Source organism: Cricetulus griseus, chromosome 6, assembly GCF_003668045.3.
Source record: "Cricetulus griseus strain 17A/GY chromosome 6, alternate assembly CriGri-PICRH-1.0, whole genome shotgun sequence".
In the NCBI taxonomy this organism is placed as follows: domain Eukaryota; kingdom Metazoa; phylum Chordata; class Mammalia; order Rodentia; family Cricetidae; genus Cricetulus; species Cricetulus griseus.
The window spans coordinates 144,702,272-144,723,868 of record NC_048599.1 but is presented as its reverse complement, the minus strand read 5'-3'; the positions used below and the strand labels follow the sequence as shown (position 1 = coordinate 144,723,868).

General features: G+C 45.4%; 1 protein-coding gene across 3 annotated transcripts in view; it reads left to right on the top strand.

The window, feature by feature from the left end:
• The window catches only part of Garnl3 (GTPase activating Rap/RanGAP domain like 3), a 157,801-nt gene that overhangs the window by 130,938 nt on the left and 5,266 nt on the right, over positions 1–21,597 (top strand). For all 3 annotated transcript variants that reach the window (XM_027423765.2, XM_027423764.2, XM_027423766.2), the window contains 8 exons: positions 3,819–3,917; positions 4,214–4,330; positions 6,254–6,432; positions 8,576–8,734; positions 9,675–9,741; positions 13,862–13,969; positions 16,130–16,248; positions 19,221–19,359. In XM_027423765.2, the coding sequence (XP_027279566.1) occupies positions 3,819–3,917; positions 4,214–4,330; positions 6,254–6,432; positions 8,576–8,734; positions 9,675–9,741; positions 13,862–13,969; positions 16,130–16,248; positions 19,221–19,359 (987 nt within the window). The remainder of the gene's footprint in view (positions 1–3,818; positions 3,918–4,213; positions 4,331–6,253; positions 6,433–8,575; positions 8,735–9,674; positions 9,742–13,861; positions 13,970–16,129; positions 16,249–19,220; positions 19,360–21,597) is intronic.

Genomic DNA, 21,597 nt, shown 5'->3' with positions numbered 1-21,597 from the left:
TTGGCAGGAAGACAGATTGCAACTCAGTATTAAATGGCATGCTCTGACAGCGAGCTAGACCAGCCTGCCTGAGAAGGCAGCCTCCTCAGGCCACACCCTCAGCCATTGTGCTGATGGGATGTAGACTCTGAACAGCAGCAAGTGCCTTTAGATTCTAGACCCCTAATGAGCAATAGAGGAGCTAAGCACAAGCATCAGGTTTCCTGAGACTTCTGAGGGAGCCGCAGGCACTCAAGAGGCTGAAGCTCCAGAGGCACATCCTTTGGTGAGAGCAGCTTGGAGACCTAAAACTACATCACCTTCCCTCCCTACAGCAGGGCCTGTTTGTCCCTCCGACCTCTGCCTAGCACACTCACTAGCTCCCTGCTCCATTCTAGGCCCTGGGTGCCTGGTGCTTCCTGTGGGATGGCAGGAGAGCAAACTGACCTTACCTGTGGTTTTCCATATAAGTCCTATAATCTAATTGTATCTATGACTAATTCAATAAAATGTAGGTAACTTAAAATCCATCATGCTTCCCATAACCTAATTGTATCTGTGGCTAAGTTAATAAATTGTAGATAATTTGAAACTCATCAGTTCAGATTTTAAATCCTTAATTTGAGAAGCTCTTTGTAATTTGGAGAAAATAGAGGGTCTACTTCAGTAGTACAATACTCGCCTGGATCGTAAGGCCTGGGTTCCCCATCCCCCTTCTCCAAAAAGAAAATCTGTCTTCTCAGAGCCTCTGGCCTCGGAAGACTGAGGAGTTGTTTCTAGTAGTGGAAAGGAGACACGCTGGGCATGAGGGGATAGCAGTGTTTCTGGCAGGGTACTGAGGCAGCTGTTATCCTTACCATGCTACCAATGGTCAACTAAAAGCTCACAAAATCCTTAGATTTTTGCCAAAAGTACAACCAAAAGTTTCTTTTTATTTTCAAAAATCAAAACAGACTTTAGCTATTTAGTCTTTTAATTTTATAGATGAAGAAACAGAGACCTGGAGTAATGCATAGCCTGTGTATAATCACATAGCTGTTCAGTGGGTCTGAAACTAGAGCCAGATGCAATACCAGCCACACCACTTAAACACAGTAAACTCTACCAGCATTTCTGGTTTGACCTTGACACCAATTTCTAAAACCAAAGTCCTAGGTTAGTAGGTCTGAGAATTTTGCCCTAGTTTTCCTTTGAGATCAAAGAAAGTATCCTGTGTTAAAACTGGATATAACCTCAAGACAAAACCCAGAACAAATATGAATTGTTTTAAAACAAAAAGTTAAGATCCAAATCAATATTATCAAGTATTTTCTGAAACTGTCCTTTGGACACAGAGTATACTGGTGGCGTTGGTGTAAAGGCTGCTGTGAGTCTCCAGCCTTGGAGGGGTGCCTCCACCACCCCCTCACCCCCCCACCCCCGTCCTGGCTGTCACTGATGCCCAGCCTTGGCTTTTGCAGGCCAGAAGCCCTGAGCTCTCTTTGCCACCATTCCTTTACTTTTCAGTTCTCCTGCTCTGCACATAGCCATAGTACAGACTGTTTCTGGGCATCCCTTTCATCTCAGGCTGAGCCCTGCTCTAGCCCATTAGCCTCACCCTGGAGAATCTTCTTCTTTCAAGGCCACTGTTTTTAAAGTCTCAGGACCCTCTGCCCTGAATGCAGCAAATCTGCTTTAAGGGACCAGTCACTGAGTAAGTAGGTTTTCTGGTAATAGAAAAGCTCTCTCTGAAAGACTTCATCTTCATAGCAGGATTACAAAAAGGAATAATCAATCAAGCAGTCATTAAATGTGTCATTTTCTCCTGCCCTGGCCTTTTCTCCTTCCCATTGCATACAAACCCTTCAGCTAACTGAGGAGCGGATGGGGAACACATGCTAATCCAGGGCTTCACAGTACAATGCACCTCTGTTTCCAGTGTACAAGGAGGTGTCCATCTGTTTGGGGTCCACATGTTTAAGAAGTAACCCTGAACAAGTTTTCTCAACACTTTCAAGCATCCAGTTCCTCTTTGGTTAAATAGGAACATTACAAGTGCCAGCCTATTGGGGAAATGAGGCATCTAAATTCAAGACTGCGGGAAGCATCAGGGTCTGGCACCCAGTGTGCCTTTAGTGAAGTAACCTGACACTCCTGATGCTACTGTAGACCCATAAGATAACTCATTATTCAACCAGATGTGACTGTACTGGAACAAGGATGATTACAAAGCCCCCGGTATCTGTAGAGAAGGAAGGACCATGGCTGATGGGCTGTCATAACATTCCCACTAAATGGGCACTAGAATCAAGCCCTGTGTGACAAAAGGAGACAGGGATAGACTGTTATCTCATGGGACATGTTACAGACAGATCCAGAGCCTTCCAGACCTGCTGGAGCTGGAACCCCTTCTCCACTGAGGTGGCATCCTGATGACTGCCCTGCTGGGGAAGCATCCAGCAAGGGGTCAACTCCCAGCTCCATTTCTGCTTCTGCAAAAGACATGAGCCCCACACCCCCTTGCACCTAAATTATGAAGAAACAGACCGACCCAGGCCAATAGCAAAGCCTTGAAGAGTAATACAGATGAAGAATGAGCTCACCACTTCTGCCTAAGACAGCCACATCATCCATGGTGCTCTCAGCTTGGTCCTTCTGCAGCAGAGTACCCATAACAATTCTCTTAGTTGATATATCCTTGGATTCCCCAGGGGCAATGGCATAGTTATTATCACTTGCAAGTTCCAAGTAACCTCAAAGTCAAATTCTGTTCATAATTACAATGTCATAAGAGATACACCTTAACTCTTGCTGGGTGTTTTTTCTCAGTGTCATTGATTTTTAGACAATTAACTGATACTTCTCCCATTTTTGTCTCTAAAAAAAGGTATTTCAAATTCCTATCTGAAAAGGTATTTAAAATGCATGAGTAGTGGACTAGAGAGATGGCTCAGAGGTTAGGATCACTTGCTGCTCTTCCAGAGGTCCTTAGTTCAGTTCCTAGAACCCATGTGAGTAATTCACAACCATGTATAACTCCAGCTCTAGATCTTAAGCTTCTGAGGACCTCGTGCTGCCATGCACACACCCACATGTCAGCATACATATACACATAATTAAAGATAATAAAAACATTTTTTAAAAAAACAGATAAGCAAGCCAGAATGGTGGCACACATCTTTACTCCCAGCACTCAAGAGACAGAGGCAGGCACATCTTTTGAGGCCAGCCTGGTCTGCTAGTGAGTTCCAAGACAGCCAGGAATACAAAGAGAAACCTTGTCTTCGAGACCAGCCTGGTCTACAAGAGCTAGTTCCAGGACAGCCTCCAAAGCCACAGAGAAACCCTGTCTAGAAAAACCAAAAAAAAAAAAAATGAAACAAAACAAACGAAAAAACATAAGAGAAGATCATTTTTGATACATACAGAAGGCATGCTAGGGATAGGATGTGTTTGTATTCACTTGAAATGTAAAAAGAAGTATTAAACTTACTTTCTTGAGAAATACATGAAATAATACAAGATATAATACTTTGTATTATAACATTAGAAATAAAAAAAATAGCTGCTTCTTTTCCCCTTGGTATGCAGACCTTTGCTACAACCCTGTAAATCTGCAGTTGAAACACCAACAAGGAAAGCAGCTTCCTTTCGAGTCCCTGCTGATAGCCCACCCTCACCCCCACCCCTACAGAGAGTTTGGGATGCACTGAGTGGGCATATTAGTTCTTCTCCCATGCAAAGGGAACAGTTTTTGAACTCCTGCTGGAAAAGCAATTCCATCCTTGACTAGAGAGGCTCAGGTCAGTCCCAGGCACGTGTCACAGTTGTACAGAGGAGTGACCAGGCTTCTTTTCCAGATGGCCTTCCATCCGTTCCTGTGTTCGACAGAACTCTGCCAGTGAAGCAGATCCACGTGCTTGAGGCCCTGGACCTTCTTGTTCTCCGAGCAGACAAAGGTGCTGCCTGCCCTCAGATGATGTGCTCTGGGAAGACCATGGGGGCGAGTGGCCTACTGCAGCAGACCTCAGGGTCACTGTTCCTTTTCCTGCTGCCAGTGCTGTGACCCTTTGGTGGCCCACTTGTTGGGGTAGTGGAGGGAAGGAGTTTCATTCTCCACAATTCTATGGGATGAAGTTGCCTGTATCCCAGAATTCCTCCCAACCTTGGTTTGTACATCTGCCCTGGGAGTCCCAGCAGGTCATTTGGCTTCTTTATCCAATCCCCTCCTCTGCCTTGTCCTCACTGTCACCAGGAAAAGATGCCCGCCTGTTTGTCTTCCGGCTGAGTGCAGTGCAGAAAGGCCTTGACAGCAGGCAGACTGGAAGGAGCAGATCTGACTGCCGAGAAAACAAGCTGGAGAAAACCAAAGGTGAGGGCTCAGGAGTGACTTAGCAGGTGGAGTGCCTGCCTGGAATGTGTGAGGCCTGAGGTTCGATTCCCAGTGTTCCCTAACCCATCCCTGTCTACCTAGCGAGTTTGAGACATTGTCACAAAAGAAGAAAGAAACTATTTATGTTAAAATTTTCAGGCTACTGGCTGGGCGGTGGTGGTGCACACCTTTAATCCCAGCACTGGGAGGCAGAAGCAGATGGATCTCTGTAAGTTTGAGACCAGCCTGGTCTATAAGAGCTAGTTCCAGGACAGCCTCCAAAGCCACAGAGAAACCCTGTCTTGAAAAAAACAAATTTCAGGCTACTGAAAATAAAAATGAAAATTGGGGAACAAAAGAAACACCTCCTCCTCTGGGGTGTAGATCAGGGGAAGCACACTTACCCAACATACACAAAGCCCTGGGTCTGAATCCCAGAACTGCCTAAATAGAACCTTGGCTTCTCTAAGAAGGTGGGAAAATAGGAAAGTGGCCTGAAAACAAGAAGTCTCAGCCTTGGACCACAAGTTTCAGTTTGTGAGGTGAGCTCAGTTCTCTGAGTTGATGTGTAACACAAGATACTTGAGGACTTTGGTTCTTGAAATTCTAATCAACCTCCACTTCAATTCCTGATACAAAACCAAGCTCTGGGCCTGGATAGATGACCCACGGGTTAAGAGCAGTTGTTGCTCTTGCAGAAAATCCAGGTTCAATTCCTGGCACTCACATGGTAGCTCTTAACTGCCTGTAACTCCCCTTCTGACATCCTCAGACACAAGACACACACATGTACATACATGAAGGCCAAGCACTCACACACATTGTCTTAGTTATTTTTCTATTGTGCTAAGATACCATGACCAAGGCAACTATAGAAAGAATAATTTATTGGGGGTTTACTGTTTCAGAGGGTGAGTCAATGACCAACATGGAAGCAAGTAGGTATGGTACTAACAGTAGCTGAGAGCTCACATCTTGAGACATCAACCATGAGGCAGAGAGAGAGAGCTAACTGGGAATAATGTGGGCTTGTTAAACCTCAAAACCCAGTGGCATAACCCCTCTGATACAGCCATACCTCCTAATGCTTCCAAACATTTCCACCAACTTGGGACCAAGAACTCAAGTATATATGAGCCTATGTGGGCCACTTTCATTCAAACCACCTCAATATAAATAAATTTGTAGACTAGAAGGGACTTGCCTTTCCTAACTTTGTTTTTCTGTCCATCTTGCCTGGTCTGTTAGGTACTTTACTTCTTGTTGTGACCTAATATCAGGCAAGAAGCAACTTAAGGGAAGGAGAGCTTCTTACTTACAATTTAAGCTGGGGCAGGAACATGGAGTTGGCTGCCCATGTTTCATCTCAGTCAAGAAGCAGAGAGCAGCTGGGAGGTGGTGCACACCTTTAATCCCAGCCCTCAGGAGGCAGAGGCAGGCGGATCTCTGTGAGTTCTGGTCTACAGAGTGAGTTCCAGGGCAGCCAGGAGGACTACACAGTGAAATCCTGTTTCCAAAACCCAAAAGAGGAGGAGGAGGAAGAGGAGGAGGAAGGAGAAGAAGAAGAAGAAGAAGAAGAAGAAGAAGAAGAAGAAGAAGAAGAAGAAGAAGAAGAAGAAGAAGAAACAAAGAACAGATGGGTAGTAGGACTAGGCTATAAGACCCACCCTCAGTGAGGCTCTACCTTCTAAAGGTTCATAGCCTTCCAAAACAGTGACACTAGCTGGTGACCAAGTGTTCAAACACATGAATGGGGAGAGGTATTTCAAAGTGAGCAGCACAGCACCTGGTATCAGAAACATACTTGGTCTGTCTCAGTTATGCTTCATTTCAAGGGTTCTTAGGAACCCTTCCCAAGGTCCCCGGGCATGGTGACCACCAATCCTCCCTAATCATGTCGAATGTTACCCTCCTTCTTCCCAGGGTGCCACCTATATGCTATTAATACTCACCACAGCAGAGAGCTGAGAATCGTGGTTGCAATTCGTAATAAACTGCTTCTCATCACAAGAAAACAACACAACAAGCCAAGTGGGGTGCCAGGTGCCTCACTCCTGTCCCCTCTGTCGGAGTCACCTGTTGAGGAATTCCAATACATCAGGGTAGGTTTATTGTCCACCTTTTACTATCCTGGCCACGTGTAAGCTGACTCCCTGTCTAGTCCTGAGACTGTCCCACTGCTCAGTAACCCCTGTGGAGCCCCAGCCTCCTGGACCCTAGCTTACCCAGTTATCTAAGCTGTGCTCATTCACAGTAACCTCTCTTGAGTTCTGGGCATGGCCATGCAGCAGTGACATGTGCAAAGTCTCTCTTCCCACAGAGCTTGTCTTCTAGTTGAGCAAGCAAATACCTGATAGCGACAGAAATACACACCACACCGAGGCTGGGTGTGGTGACACACCTTTAATACCAGCACTTGGGAGGCAGAGGCAGGTGGATCTCTGTGAGTTCAAGGCCAGCCTGGTCTATAAAGCAAGTTCCAGGACAGCTAGGGCTACACAGAGAAACCCTGTCTCAAAACCCATCCTCTTCTTGCCCCCCCCACAAAAGCACTAAGAATAAAAATAAGATAGGATGCAGGATACAGGGGGAAGTGGGTAATGGGTAGAGTGAGGAGGAATAGGCTTCTACCTGTGAACAGACACTCAGATGAACTATGAGTGGGAGGAGGCCTGAGGAAAGGGGCATGCCAGGGAGCTGGTGCAGCCAGCCAAGGATGCTGAAACCTGTTGAAGGCACAATCAGACATGAATGGCTGGAGCTGAGGAGACAATGTGGCCAATTAAGGAGTCTGGGAACAGACTGTCTGTAGCCCTAGAAGCCTTGGCAGGGGCTTTGACTTTGGCTTGCAGTAAGGTAGGACTATTGAAAAGTTCAGTGCAAAGAAGTAGAGTGTTAAAACATGGCTTTGGCAGTAGATACACACACAGAGGACCAAGAGTGGCAATCAGGAGACCTGCTAAAAGTCTAGAACAGGATCAAGTGGGCTGGAATGGTCTGGTAGCTGGAGAAGCAGGAAGAAGCTTGGAGCAAAGATGTCTGTCCACATTTGCCTGCAGGATGTGTGGATGGGTTGAGGGTTAGCCTTAGGAATGAAGCTGTCTGAAAATCAGTCCCTTTCCCATTCATCCCCACCTCTCCTGAAAAAAAAAACCAAAAACCAAAAACAACCCAGTTACTGAACATGGTTGTGCACTCCTTTAATCACAGCACTTGGGAAGCAGTGTGTTTGAGGCCAGCCTGGTCCACATGGCAAGTTCTAGGACAGCCAGAACTATATAGTGAAACTGTGTCTTAAAAAAAAAAAAACAACAAGGGAACTGGAGAGATGGCTCAGAGGTTAAGAGCACTGGCTGCTCTTCCAGAGGACCTGAGTTCAATTCCCAGCAATCACATGTTGGCTCACAACCATCCGTAATGATATCTGGTGCCCTCTTCTGGCCGGCAGGGACATATGCAGACAGAACACTGTATACGTGATAAATAAATCTTTAAAAAAAAAAAATCTGCTTCTCAAAAAAAAAAAAAACAAAAAAACAAAAAAAACAGCTACAGCTCATCAAGCTATAAAGTGGTCCCAGCATTGGCCACCAGAGCCAAGTGTTGCACTAGGCAAACTGAGAAGGTATTTTCACTTCGGTAAGGCTTATGCACATACTCTGGTAGTTACAAAAAACAAGTTAAAATCTTGTTCTCATTAGGTGTCTGCCTTCTCAAGACTAATTGCCACCCATAGTGAATATTTATGTAGAGTAGTTAGCTAGTGTGAGCTCTGAAATCAGATTCACAGAGTTCAAATCATAGCTTTACCACATGTAAACTTTGTGACCATAGGTAAGCAACCTGACCTTGGTGCCACAGTTTCTTCCTCCATAGAGTAACAGCCATACCTGATTCCAGGGGATGGTGCAAGGATTCAGTGAAAACACTCCCTGGCATTTGTGAAGCTCTCAACAAAACTATCAACAATTATATGGCTATTACTAAGTCACAAGACAGACAGTGGAGACTAAGGCCAGCTGGACAGTGAAATCAGATTGTGAAACTCTTTCCTGGTCTCCATCCCTTCCAGGATCAGAGGGCTGAAACTTGAAGGGAGATTACAGAAAGGAGGAGTCTGGTGAGAACCCTGTCTGTGCAGCATGGCTAGGCTGGACTCTTGTAGAAGGAGGGACCAGCAGTAGAGGCTGTATAAGATGGCCACTTGTATCCTAACCTCTGTCCAACTCATCTTCACCCACACAGGAAATCTGTTTGTGTGACTCCCCAGCAGTGATGACCTTAGTGGATGGACCAACAGAAGAGAGTGACAACCTCATCTGTGTGGCATATCGCCATCAGTTTGATGTGGTAAATGAGAGCACAGGAGAAGCCTTTAGGCTGCACCATGTAGAGGCCAACAAGGTAAGTTGACAGTTGTAGGAATGGATTGGTAATAAGAGAAAACAAGGAGTTCTAGATACTATGATGTAGCTTCTTTAAAATTACATCCTCTAGTGAGATGTGGAAGTTAATGCTTAACATTCTTGACCTTCTGAAGGTGAATCAGGAAGATCATGAGTTCAAGGTTAGCCTGGGCTACATAGTAGTTTGAGGCCAATCTGGGCTACATGAGACCTTGTCTCGAAATGATAATAAGGAAATTATATGCTGTGCATTTGTATCATGTGATATTCTCCTTAGCCAGGAGCACATGAAATTGCAGTCAAAGGACAGTTTCTGGATCCCAGAAAGACAAGGGATGGCTACAATCCAGGTTGAGTACCTTGTCTCAAATCTGAACAGTAATAACCCAGGGTCAAGTATATTGCAAACCTACTCTGCTGCCTTTATGGGAAAGAAAGAGATAGAGATAGAGACATACTGGGTGACCCAAGAGACCCTATGTGTTGGAGGCAGGAAATCTCACTGAAGGTATAGGGTTTGTGTCAGAAAAAGAGCATCTGTAGCTGAGGGACTCCATCTCCTCATAGACTTCTTTCATCTCATGTAAGACAGGCACAGTGCTGTCCACTTGAGTCAGTGTGCAAACGGAGTGAGTGACATGACAACCCCTGTGAGCCTGAGCATCCTGAGTAAATAAGAGCATTTGGGAACATGGTTGGTTTTCAGACCTTCTAGAAGGTCAGGAAAATGGGTGAGAAAGTTCCACCCAGAATGGAAAGGAAGCAAAGATGTTTCACATCTACAGGTTCCTGTAACCCTAGGTCCAGGCAGCACTGTAGAGACTGGTAAAGAAAAAATGCCCTTGCAGCACCCTAGTTTCCAAGGGCTGAAGGCCACTGCTAGGCCACTGCTAGCATAAGGAGGTTTTTCTGAGTGTCCCATCCCATTATCATTGCAGGTTAATTTTGTTGCAGCTATTGATGTGTATGAAGATGGAGAAGCCGGCCTGCTCCTATGCTACAACTGTAAGTCAGAAAGATGTCTGCTCGTGCACAAAACAGTCTGTTTTGGGAGGTGTGGTAGAATGGGGTCTCCCGACTCCCTTGGACTGACCTGATGAACCATTGCTGGGGACAGCATCACACCAGGGAGCATCTAAAGTCCACATCCCTACCTGCACCTCTGCCTCTGGCCCAGACCTCTCAGAGCTGCCAGCTTGCACCTGCTTCCAGGGTGGGGGATGAGGACGGTGGCATCCAGCTATCAGGCCCTTACTGTGTGCCAGGTAACCCCTGTGTCATTCATATTTTCACCTAGAATGGCCCACAGCAGGCTCTGCTATTTTCCTCTATGTGGAGAGGTGACCTCCCTTCCTCCAGGCTGTGTAGTACTCAGCATCAGGGCCAGGGATTGTATCTGACCCTGTTGACCCCAACACAAGATTGTCACTTCAGTTACTGCAGGTGAATGTCCCTCATCTGAAGTGCTAATGGCCACAGTGTTTCAGATTCTGTAACTCGTAGACTTTGGGATAGTTCCACATATATAACTAGTTATCCTGGAAATGGAACCCAAGTCTAAGCACAAAATTCATTACATTTCATATATACCTGCATCATGCCAGAAAGTAATTTCATGAGTCTGTGCTGTTATTTTTAGTGTATCTGAATTTTTTATTTATTTTTTATTTTTGTTTTGAGATGGGTTCTCACATAGTTCTATCCTGGGACTCAATATGTAGACCAAGCTAGCTCTGAACTCACAAGTATCTACCTGCCTCTGCCTCTCAAGTGCTGGGATCAAAGGCTTACTCTAGAACACCCAGCAAGAGTGTCTAATTTGGGCTGTGACCCATCAGATGAGGTGAGGTCTGGGTTTTCCACCTGTCAGCACTCAGAAAGTCTCAGATACTAGGTCAATGTGGGTCTGTAAAGATCAGTGTAGGTCAGTGTAGGTCAATGTAGGTCAATGTAGATCTCGAGTCCTCAACCTGTAACTTTTCTTTTAACAGAGTCTCACTGTGTAACCCTGGCTGACTGGAACTCTCTATTTAGACAAAGCTGGCCTTGAACTCATAGAGATCTTTCTGCCTCTACCTCCAAAGTTCTGCATTAAAGATGTGCACCAGCATGCCTGGCTTTTAACCTGTAACTTTTTTGCATGTTTTTTTTTTTTCCCACTGTTAAATGAGCCCAAATTGGTCTCTGTTAGGTTAGTTTGGGTCCACTAGCAAGGTGGGTTTTGGGCAGAGCATTTCAAGGGTTAACAGGTGGACTGGAGCCGAGGCTCAGGGATTGCCAGCATTTGTCACTCTTGTAGAGAACCCTGGTTCAGTTTCTAGCACCCGTGTAGCAACTATAGCCATTTGTGACTCCAGTTCCAGGGCGCACAACTCCCTCTTCTGACCTGAAGGCCCAGGCTTGCATGAGGTGCACAGACATATACTTGAGCAAAACACTCATATAAATAAAATAAGTTTGGTGGGGTTTTTTTTGTTTGTTTGTTTGGTTTTTCCAGACAGGGTTTCTCTGTGGCTTTGGAGACTGTCCTGGAACTAGCTATTGTAGACCAGGCTGGTCTCGAACTCACAGAGATCCACCTGCCTCTGCCTCCCCAGTGCTGGGACTAAAGGCATGGACCACCACTGCCTGGCAAGTAAATCTTTTTTTTTTTTAATAAATAGAAGTAAGGTCACTTCCTGCATAAGGTTTAACTAAAATTTTAAAAAAAAACAACAACTTTTTTTTCAGCTTAGAATCATCAATTTCTAGAGTAGCAATTCTAGTTATAGCTCATAGATCAGATCAGATATTTTGATAAATAATTTATATTTCATATGGGAAACCCAGTTATCAACATAAAAATTTGTCTGGAAGGTGTCATCTTCAAAATTCAAGACTTAACAGGGAATAGCCCAGAGAAGGCAGGACAGCAGCTCTCCCACTCTGAGTCACCCCACAGGGACATTCATCCACAAATTTTAGCCAAACATTCCTCCAAACAATGATTCTTAAGAGTGAAGTCCTGAACCAGGAGGTGGTAGTGTACCCCTTTAATCCCAGCACTCGGGAGGCAGAGGCAGCAGGATCTCTGAGAGTTCCAGGACAGCCAGGGCAGTTACACAGAGAAACCCTGTGTGTGTGTGTGTGTGTGTGTGTGTGTGTGTGTGTGTGTGTGTGAGAGAGAGAGAGAGAGAGAGAGAGAAGAGAGAGAGAGAGAGAGAGAGAGAGAGAGAGAGAGAGAGAGCAGTCCTAAATTTTATTATTAAAAATTCTATGGGGAAAGATCTGACCCTCCCTACCCACCCCACCCCACCCCACCCTACCCTAAAAACAGACTGAAGAGGGGGCTCAGTGGTTAAGAGCACTTACTGCTCTTATAGGACCTAGGTTCAGATCCCAACACCCATACTAAGGCTCACAATCATCTGTAACTGTAGTCTAAGGGGATCCAGTGTCCTCTTCTGGCCTCCACAGGTACACATGTGGTCATGTGGTACACAGACACGCATGCAGACAAAACACTCATACACATAAAATAAAAATGAATAAAATTTTGAGTAAAATAATTTAAGACAGGTATGATGACACAGTAGTGTAATACCAGCACTCAACAAAGTGAGTCAAGAGGATTGTATGCTCCAGGCCAGCTTGGGATACATAGTAAACCCTGTCTCAAAACATATATATATATATATATATATTATAGTTGTTATCATCATTACCTTAAAAGTGTGTGGGAAGGCATAAACAGCTTCTATAATGAAAGGGGACTTTGGTCCTACAAAAGCTCTCTTTGTGAAGGTCTGAGCCACATACACTAATGTTCAGAGGTCAGACTAGACCAGGACCAGGTAGCTGAATTAAAGTGGCCTAATGTAGCTAAAGTTCAGCAAGAGGGACACACACATGGTCCAGGTCCTCTAGAAACATGTTAGGAGGGTGTATTAATCAGGGTTCTCTAGAGTAACAGAATTTAGAGAATGAGTATCTCTCTCACCTATTATACATTATATATATATACCATAAATTATATATATTATATGATATATATATATGTGAGTTATTAGAATGACTTACAGACTATGGTCCAGCTAATCCAGCAGCTGCCTATGAAAGGAAGGTCCAAGAATCCAGTAGTTGTTCAGTCCATGAGTCTGGATGTCTCAGCTGGTCTTCAGTATACACCTGAATCTCAAAGAAGTAGGCTCTAATGCCAGTGAAGGAACATACTTGCTAGTGAGGGCCAGCAGGCAAAGAGAGAGAGCTTCTTTCTTCCATGTCCTGTACAGGCTGTAAGCAGAAGGTGTGGCCCAGATTAGAGGTCTTCTCACATCAAAGATCCAGATTAGAAATGGATCTTCCTACTTCAAATGATTAAGCAAAAGTCCCTCACAGGAGCACCCAGCCATTTGGGTTTTAGTTAATTCCAGATGTAGTCAAGTTGACAACCAAGAATGGCTATCACAGAGGGCATATGCAACTCCCGCCATGCTTGTAGTGAGTGAGGCTCAAGAGTGACCTGCCTTGTAGAAAGGCTTCATCCACCCATGAGCTGCGCATTCTGAGTCTGTCTCTGGCATGATGATACAGCATAGGTAGGAAGCACATGGGCTGTGCAGCCCAGCCTAGCTTCATTCAAGCATTCAGCCCCTGATAGACCTGCAAAACTCAGGACATACTGCCTCACCCCTCCCAACCTCAAGTTCATATGCAAAGTGTGCTTGCAGGGTAACAGCATCTACTTTCTGAAGCCAGACAGATTATGGACAGTGTTCTCAAAGCCCCATGCTTGACACATAGGACATTTTCTCCAGGTGAAAGCTGTTAGCACACATGGTAACAATGTTATTCTTGCTGCAACTGCCACCTAACCGGCACCATTTGGCCCAGGGATTGGCAATGGCTGTTTATAATGACCTAGCAGAGAGAGAGCTAGGTGTGGTGACTAACACTTGTAATCCTAGCACTTGGGAAGCCGAGGCAAGAGCATTGCTGCAAATTCAAGTCCAGCCTGGTTACAAAGAACCAGCGGGGAAGATGCTGCCCTAGTGGCCTGTTTTCTGTTTCTCTGGCTGCAGGAATCTAGGTGTCTAACAACCATTTAGGTCTCTAAAAACATGAGTTGCTGTTGTTTTCATTGCAGACAGCTGCATCTATAAAAAGGTTTGCCCCTTTAATGGTGGCTCTTTTTTGCTTCAACCCTCGGCATCGGATTTCCAGTTCTGTTGGAACCAGGCTCCATATGCAATTGGTAAGAAAAACCTTTACTGTGGTACCCTGCCCCTGGCTGACCACCTGCAGGCCTTGGTCTCCTGTAAGCAACTAGAACTTCCTCCGAAGCTACTGCACATTCTGGGGCATGAACATTCTTCAAATACTCTGCTGTTGGTTAATTTAGACTCTTATGTCCCCAAAGTTCTTCTCAGTTCCTAGGCACATGACATTTGAAAGCAATTAAATATATTTTGTCAGTACTGGGCATGCCTTTTCAAAACCTCACAAGCCAAATCTCCAGCCAGCACACTGACTGTCTTGGGAAGAAGCACAGATATCAGTGCTATTCTTACCTGCCTTGAAACGGAAAGTCCAGAACCTCAGGGGCCAGCAAAATACCTGCCACTAAAATGCCAGTGTGGGGCTGGCAAGCTGGCTCCGTTGCCAGAGATACTTGCTGACAGCCTGAGGGTCTGTGTTCCGATGACATGAACCCATACGGTGGAAGGAGAGAACAGACTCCTGCATGTTGTTCTCTGACCTCCACATATGCACCCCACCCATCTCCACATACACATTAAAATGTAATTTTAAAAAGTAAAATCAAAGCCCAGCGGTGATGGCACTTGTCTTTAATCCTGGCACTTGGCAGGCAGAATCAGGCAGATCTCTGTGAATTCAAGGCCAGCCAGTACTACACAGAGAACTCTTGTTTCAGAAGGAAAAACAAAAAGGTAAAATCAAGTTCCCATGGTACAGTGTTTGCCTGGCATTCACAAGGCCTTGGATTATATTCTATAAATAACAGGAATAAAAACTTTAAAAATAAATACCAGGATATGAGTAGTGAAGGTGGTGTTTATGGAGTCACAGTAGGTATCAGAGAGTCACTCTAAAGCCAAGAGTACTCCAGATAGGACTGTTTTCCTCACTGCTATTTAGGCTGTGGTAGCACAGGCCTGGACCCTTAGCACACCGGTAGTAGAGGCAGGAGGTCATAAGGCGTTCAGGAACATCTAGCAAGTTCAAGGCCAATTTATCTAAAAGACAAAACAATAATTACAACAAACACCTATCTGCTACAAGGCCCACATCAGAGATTTTAAGAAAGCAGACCTGAAGTCAGTGCCTGGCAACAGATGAGATTGGCCAAAAGGAAAAATGGAAACTGCCCAGTGGGCTTTGAGCCAGGCACTGGAGAGATCAGAACTAGAGGCATCATGTAGCAGAATGAGTCACCAAGGATACCCCCAGAATGAATGGGCCATGTATGCAAGTACTGAGAGAGAGAGGTCAGGGTGGACAGTGATGCATGAAGGACCAGTCAAGGCCACTGACACAGGTGTGATTGAAGCTTAGCTGTGGTGCAGGAGTCAGCATGTCATAACAGCATTGCCAGGAGGAGCTCCACCTATGACTAAGAACAAAGCATCTAAGCCACAAGGATGCTTTGATGGACACAGCTACTAATTGTGACTCAAGGCCAGAGGGGTGCAGAGAAAGGGGGACTGTTGCTGGAGTTTCTTTCCAGCCTGGTTCCATAGCCGTTTAGCCCCAAACAAACGCACAAAGACTTTTATTAATTAGAAACTATTGGCCCATGGCTTAAGCTTCTTATTGGCTAGCTCTCTCTTACTTATTAACCCATTTCTATTAACCTAAGTATTTCCACATGGTGTTATCTTACTGGAGAAGGGTCTGGACCTATTACTCCTTCCTCTGTTACATGGTGTCTCCTTGCGGCCTTTCTCTGCCTCCTCTCCCCAGAATTCTCCTTGTCTCATAACCTCACCTATACTTCCTGCCTGGCTAGCAGCCAATCAGTGTTTTATTCACCAACTAATAATAGAAACATATATACAGAAGGACATCATCCCCCATCAGGTGACAATGCTGGAGACACAGGGGCTAAGCCAGGAAGGGAGAGTAAAGGGAAGGTTTCTAGGCAGGCTGTCCCATGCTGAAGGGGTATCAAACTGTGGGCTGGAGAATGTGGGCAGCTGAGCCACCAGAAGACCAGGCAATGGGGCATCAGACAGGGACGTAGTCATGACAACTGGTTAGAGTGCACACCTGAGAGGCAGGCCCACCCACGTGAAGCAGACAGGGGAATGGAAGGGATGGAAGTTTCTAGTGTGGTGAAGATGGCTGGGGAGGTGCAACCACCTAGCCAACAGGCCCATCTGTTCCCTTGCAGTCTGCGCCTTCCCATACCTCCTGGCCTTCACCACCGACTCCATGGAGATCCGCCTGGTGGTAAATGGGAACCTGGTCCACACAGCAATTGTGCCACAGCTGCAGCTCGTGGCCTCCAGGGTGAGTAGGGTGCAATTATATGGTCTTAGCACCCAGAGGTGTCGAGTGAACTGTTTATCACAGAAGAACAGCTGTTGTGTGTCAGAATACCAGGAGGGAGGTGGACATGCTAACAAGACTCACCACTGGGGTTTCCATGTGTGCCCTCCTTTAGCCTCCAAATGCTCCCTTGGGATAGTGAGATGGCTCCGCATGTAAAGTACTTGCTGTGCAGGCCACACATCTCAGTTTAGTCCCCAGAACATGTGAAATGGAAGGACAGAGCCAGCTCCACAAAATGCTCCCTGCTTTGGGGAGAGAGCCATTGGTCTAATGGAAGCTTGAGAATACTGTGTAATAATACCTCCTTCTCTTAATCCTTAATTGTGGTGTGTGTGTCTGTCTTTCTGTCTCTCTCTGCCTGTGTCTGTCTGTCTGTCTGTGTTTGTCTATCCATCTCTGACTGTATGTGTCTGCCTGTCTGTCTGTGTCTGTCTGTCTATCCATCTCTGACTGTATGTGTCTGCCTGTCTGTCTGTGGCTGTCTGTTTATCCATCTCTGACTGTATGTGTCTGCCTGTCTGTTTGTCTGTCTGTGTTTGTCTATCCATCTCTGACTGTATGTGTCTGCCTGTCTGTCTGTGGTTGTCTGTTTATCCATCTCTGACTGTATGTGTCTGCCTGTCTGTTTGTCTGTCTGTGTCTGTCTGTCTATCCATCTCTGACTGTATGTGTCTGCCTGTCTGTCTGTGGCTGTCTGTGTCTGTGCTGTGCACTACAACACACACGTTGAAGTCAGGGGACAGCCTGCCTGAGTCAGCTCCCTCCTTCCACCATGTGGGTCCCGGATCTGAAACTGGGGTTGTCAGGCTTGGTGGCAAGTGCCTCTGCTCACAGCACACACTTTCCTCCATGCTCACTATCCAGCTTCAATTTCAGGGTTTCTTTTTTCCTATGAACCATAGCTCACCAACTAACCACATCCAATAGCCAGAAAACAGGTGACCTCCCAGGGTGTCTTTGTCCAGTGGCCCCACTGTGAGTGAACCCCCAAAAGGCCCCTTTCACCCTGCCAGGCCAGGATAGCACCCCTGCCTCACTCCCTGTGGCCCCCTTTCAATCTTAGTCTTAATCATGCTGTTTGGAGGCAGCTACTCCTGTCTCCCTGTTGCATTGTCAGCTGTGAGCACAGAACCTGTGCTGTCCTCCCTAGTAACAGCCCCAAAATATATCAGTGTTCCCAAAGTATGTATGTTTAAAATATGTGTGTATGTGTGTGTGCATTGACTTTAAATTTACTGATATAACATAGCTTTAGTGTACAGATAATAGTAAAATATGTTCATCTTCATAAAACCCATAACCACTCACAAAATCACTTTTTAATTTTTGCTGAGACCTGAATCCATAACCAAACTACAGGTTCAACTCAACCCTAAGCTGCAGTCCTACCTCAACCTATTCATTATTGTTTCAGTAGGTTTATGTCAAGAAATTGTCATGTAGCCAGGTGTGTGGCTCACATCTATAAGCTCAGCACTTATAAAGCTATCGGAGAATTGTTATGAATTTGAGGCTAGTCTGGACTACATAGTGAGTTCCAAAATAGCCTGGAATACAAAGTAAGACTTCATCTCAAAAATAAAAAAAAAATGTCTAATATGTAATTGAGTGTTAAACTATTTTTCTGGGCTGGAGAGATAGCTCATGAATTAAGTTCCCTTAGTATTCTTGCAGAGGAACCAGATTCAGTTCCCAGCACCCATGTGGTGGCTCACAATGTCTGTTCCAGAGGATCCAGTCCTTCTGACCTCCCTGAGCTTCTGTATGTATGTAGTTATAGATGTAGACTCAGGCACACACACGCACACATACACACACACACACACACACACACACACACACACACACACACACACACACACACACATGTGCGCACACACACAAAATTAAACAAAGTTTTTAAATCCTTCTCATCTGAAACAAAGCATGCCTCTTAAACCAGAACTTACTTCAGCTGTAGCCCTAGACTCAACACAATTTTATCCAAGCTCTTACTGGTAGCACTCACCAATGTCTGCCATTGGATGTGGCTGACACTAGAGTCAGGAGGAGCCAGGCAGGAGCTCCTAAATAATAGTAAATGTAGCCAAATAATTAAGAATGTTGTTGAAGGTCTTTGCCTCTAACATATTTAAGTTCATACCATTTGGCCTGGAGAGATGGCTCATCAGTTAAAAGTGCTTGCACAGCAAGATGAGGGCCTGAGTTCAAATCCCCACAACTCATGTAAAACTATGGGTTTGTTCACATGCATGCCTGGAACTCTAGTGCTATGAGGAGCAGAGACAGGAGAATTGCTAGGACTTACTGGCCACCAACCTAGCCCCAGGGTCAGTGAGAGGCTTTGCCTTAAGGAAGTAAGGTGGAGAGTGATGGGTCAGGACTCCTGGCTTCCTCCTGTGGCCTCCATGCAGGTACCCAGACATGCATATTGCATACATGTGGATAAACACCACACACAAAAAGCTAAATTTATACCTTTTAATTTTTAATGATAGCCATGTTTAAGATCTGGCTTGCAAAATTCCTGAGAGTTGTCTCTCAAAAACACATGTAATGTTCCACTGCTGTCATCGCGTAAGTCAGAACATGGGCATGCTGGAGTATCTGCTGACTCCATATTTCCCTCCTGCAGAATGGGCCTGATGGAATCGCTGAGGTCTGTCCCAGTTCTGAGACTCCTGAGGGAAGTGTATGCATTGTGTTGAGTTTGCAGATGTGTGGCAAGTGACTCTTCCCTAGTGTAGGTCAATGCAAAGATAAGGAAAGCAAATCCCTGGGAAACTCTAGCTGGGTGAGACCCAGATCTGCACTGCACACTCTTAGAGGGCAGGAAGTCGCCTGCAAGCCTGGGAAACCAGTCAGTCTTGGCAGTGGTGCAAGAGCCTGGAATACAAGGCAACTGGTAACACTTCTTTCTTTCTTTCCAGTCAGACATATACTTCACAGCAGCCACAGCTGCGCATGAGGGCTCATCTGCAGGCAGCTCCAAGGGGGCCAGCGCCCACACGTCTCCTCAGACACCTCCAGCCCGGGACACTCCGCTGTTTCCTTCTTCCCTGGGGGAAGGTGAAGTTCAACTTTTACTGCCTTATTAATCAACACTTTAGATCATGATTTCTTTGGCTTACTGCCATAGCTGGACATAATCACTGCTAAGGAAGTTACTATTCAGGTCGGGCATAGTGCCACATGCCTTTAATCCCAGCACTCAAGAGGCAAAGACAGGCAGATCTCTGTGAGTTCCAGGCCAGTCTGGTCTACATAGTTCCAGAGCAACTAGGGCTATGTAAAGAGACCCTGTCTCAAAAAAACAAAAATGAAGAAGGGATGCATTCATCTAAATTTTTCTACTATTAATAAAAACTCAGGAATAAGATATTGGGGTAAAGGCTGGGCGTTGGTGGCACATGTCTTTAATCCCAGCACTCGGGAGGCAGAGGCAGGTGGATCTCTGTGAGTTCGAGGCCAGCCTGGTCTCCAGAGCAAGTGCCAGGATAGGCTCCAAAACTACACAGAGAAACCCTGTCTCAAAAAAAAAGATATTGGGGTAAAAACCTGATAGTCAAGAAAGCAGCAGAGGAATTACCAGCTGACCCTCTCTCTCCACACCTCCCAGATGGAAAAGGCCCATGTTTCTAAGCCCTCCCTACTCTTCCCTGTGCTTCTCTGTCTTACCATATCCTGTTCTTCTAAAATCTCTATTGCTAATTCTAGTCAGCTAGCATTGACCCCATTCCCTGACTAATTTAACTTTGTTAGCAGTCTCAGAGTATAACAGCAGTACCTTCAAAATCCCATAACAAAAAAGAATAAGAAACAGGAGGAGAAGTAGTAGTAGCTGAAGTTGCTGAAGTCATTACTGTTTAAAGCCAGTAAAAAAAGAACTTGCTTGGTTGCACTCCCAATACTTGTGAGGTTAAATGAGACAGAGGATCCCACATTCAGAGTTAGCCTGGACTAGGTGGTGAGACCTGTCTCAAAAACAAACAAATGCATGCCTTTAATCTCAGCATTTGGGAGGCAGAAACAGGAGGATCTCTGTGAATCAGCCTGGTCTACAGAGTCTACAGAGTGAGTTCTAGGACAGCCAGGACTACACAAAGAAACCCTGTCTCAAAAAGCCAAAATAAATAAATAAACTTTGTTCTTTGAATTGGTAAAATTTGTAAGAAATCTTATATTAAAATAATAAAAGCCAGACATGGTGGTCTATACCTTTAATCCCAGTATTCAAGAGGCAGAGGCAGGTGGATCTCTGTGAGTTTAAGGCCAGCCTGGTCTCTATATTAAGTTCCAGGACAGCCAGGGCTACAGAGAGAAACCCTGTGTCTAAATAATAATAATAGTTACTATTATTAATTATTAAAATTATTTTTAAAAAAGAAAGACAAACAGCCGAATAGATGGCTCATACAGTATAGTGCTTGCACTTGCCATGCAAGCTTGGGGACCTGACCTTAGATCACAAGCACCCACATAAAAAGTCAGGCACAGTGCTGCATACTCATAAGTCCAGTGCTGAGGTCAAGAGGATCCCTGGGGTATGCTGATTAGCTAGTCTAGCAAGTTCCAGGTTCTGTGAGAAGCCTTGTCTCAAAAAGTAAGTTGGAGGCACCTGATGTAGACCTCTGGCCTCCATATACCTATGTACACACCCACCCCCAAACAAACAAACAAAAATAGGAGAAATCGGGGCTGGAGCGATGGCTCAGAGGTAAAGAGCACTGGCTGCTCTTGCAGAGATCCTGAGTTCAATTCCCAGAAACCACATGGTAGTTCATAACCATCTGTAATGAGATCTGGTGCCCTCTTCTGGTGTGCAGGCCAAAATGGAGGCAGAATACTGTGTATATAAGAAATAAATAAATCTATATAAAAAAGGGGGGGCTGGAGAGATGGCTTAGTGGTTAAGAGCACTGACTGCTCTTCCAGAGGTCCTGAGTTCAATTCCCAGCAACCACATGGTGGCTCACAACCATCTGTAATGAGATCTGGTGCCCTCTTCTGGTGTGCAAGCATGCATGCAGATAACTGTATATGTAATAAATAAATAATTTTTTTTTAAAAAGGAGAAATCTCATTATGTAAGAGTGCTTTCAGTGGGGCAAAGGGAAATAAGCCAGAGCACATCCAGCTTGCAGCATCGTGTGTTTCTCCTCTGGGGGTGGCAGTGCTAATGGGTTTCACAGCTAAATCTGCAGCCCAGAGACCTCAGGTGTCACTCTGCTTTGCACATGCTCCCAGAGGCCTTTGCCACACTCCTGTGGAGCCACAAACAGCATTTCTCCTAACTCTTGCCTGTCA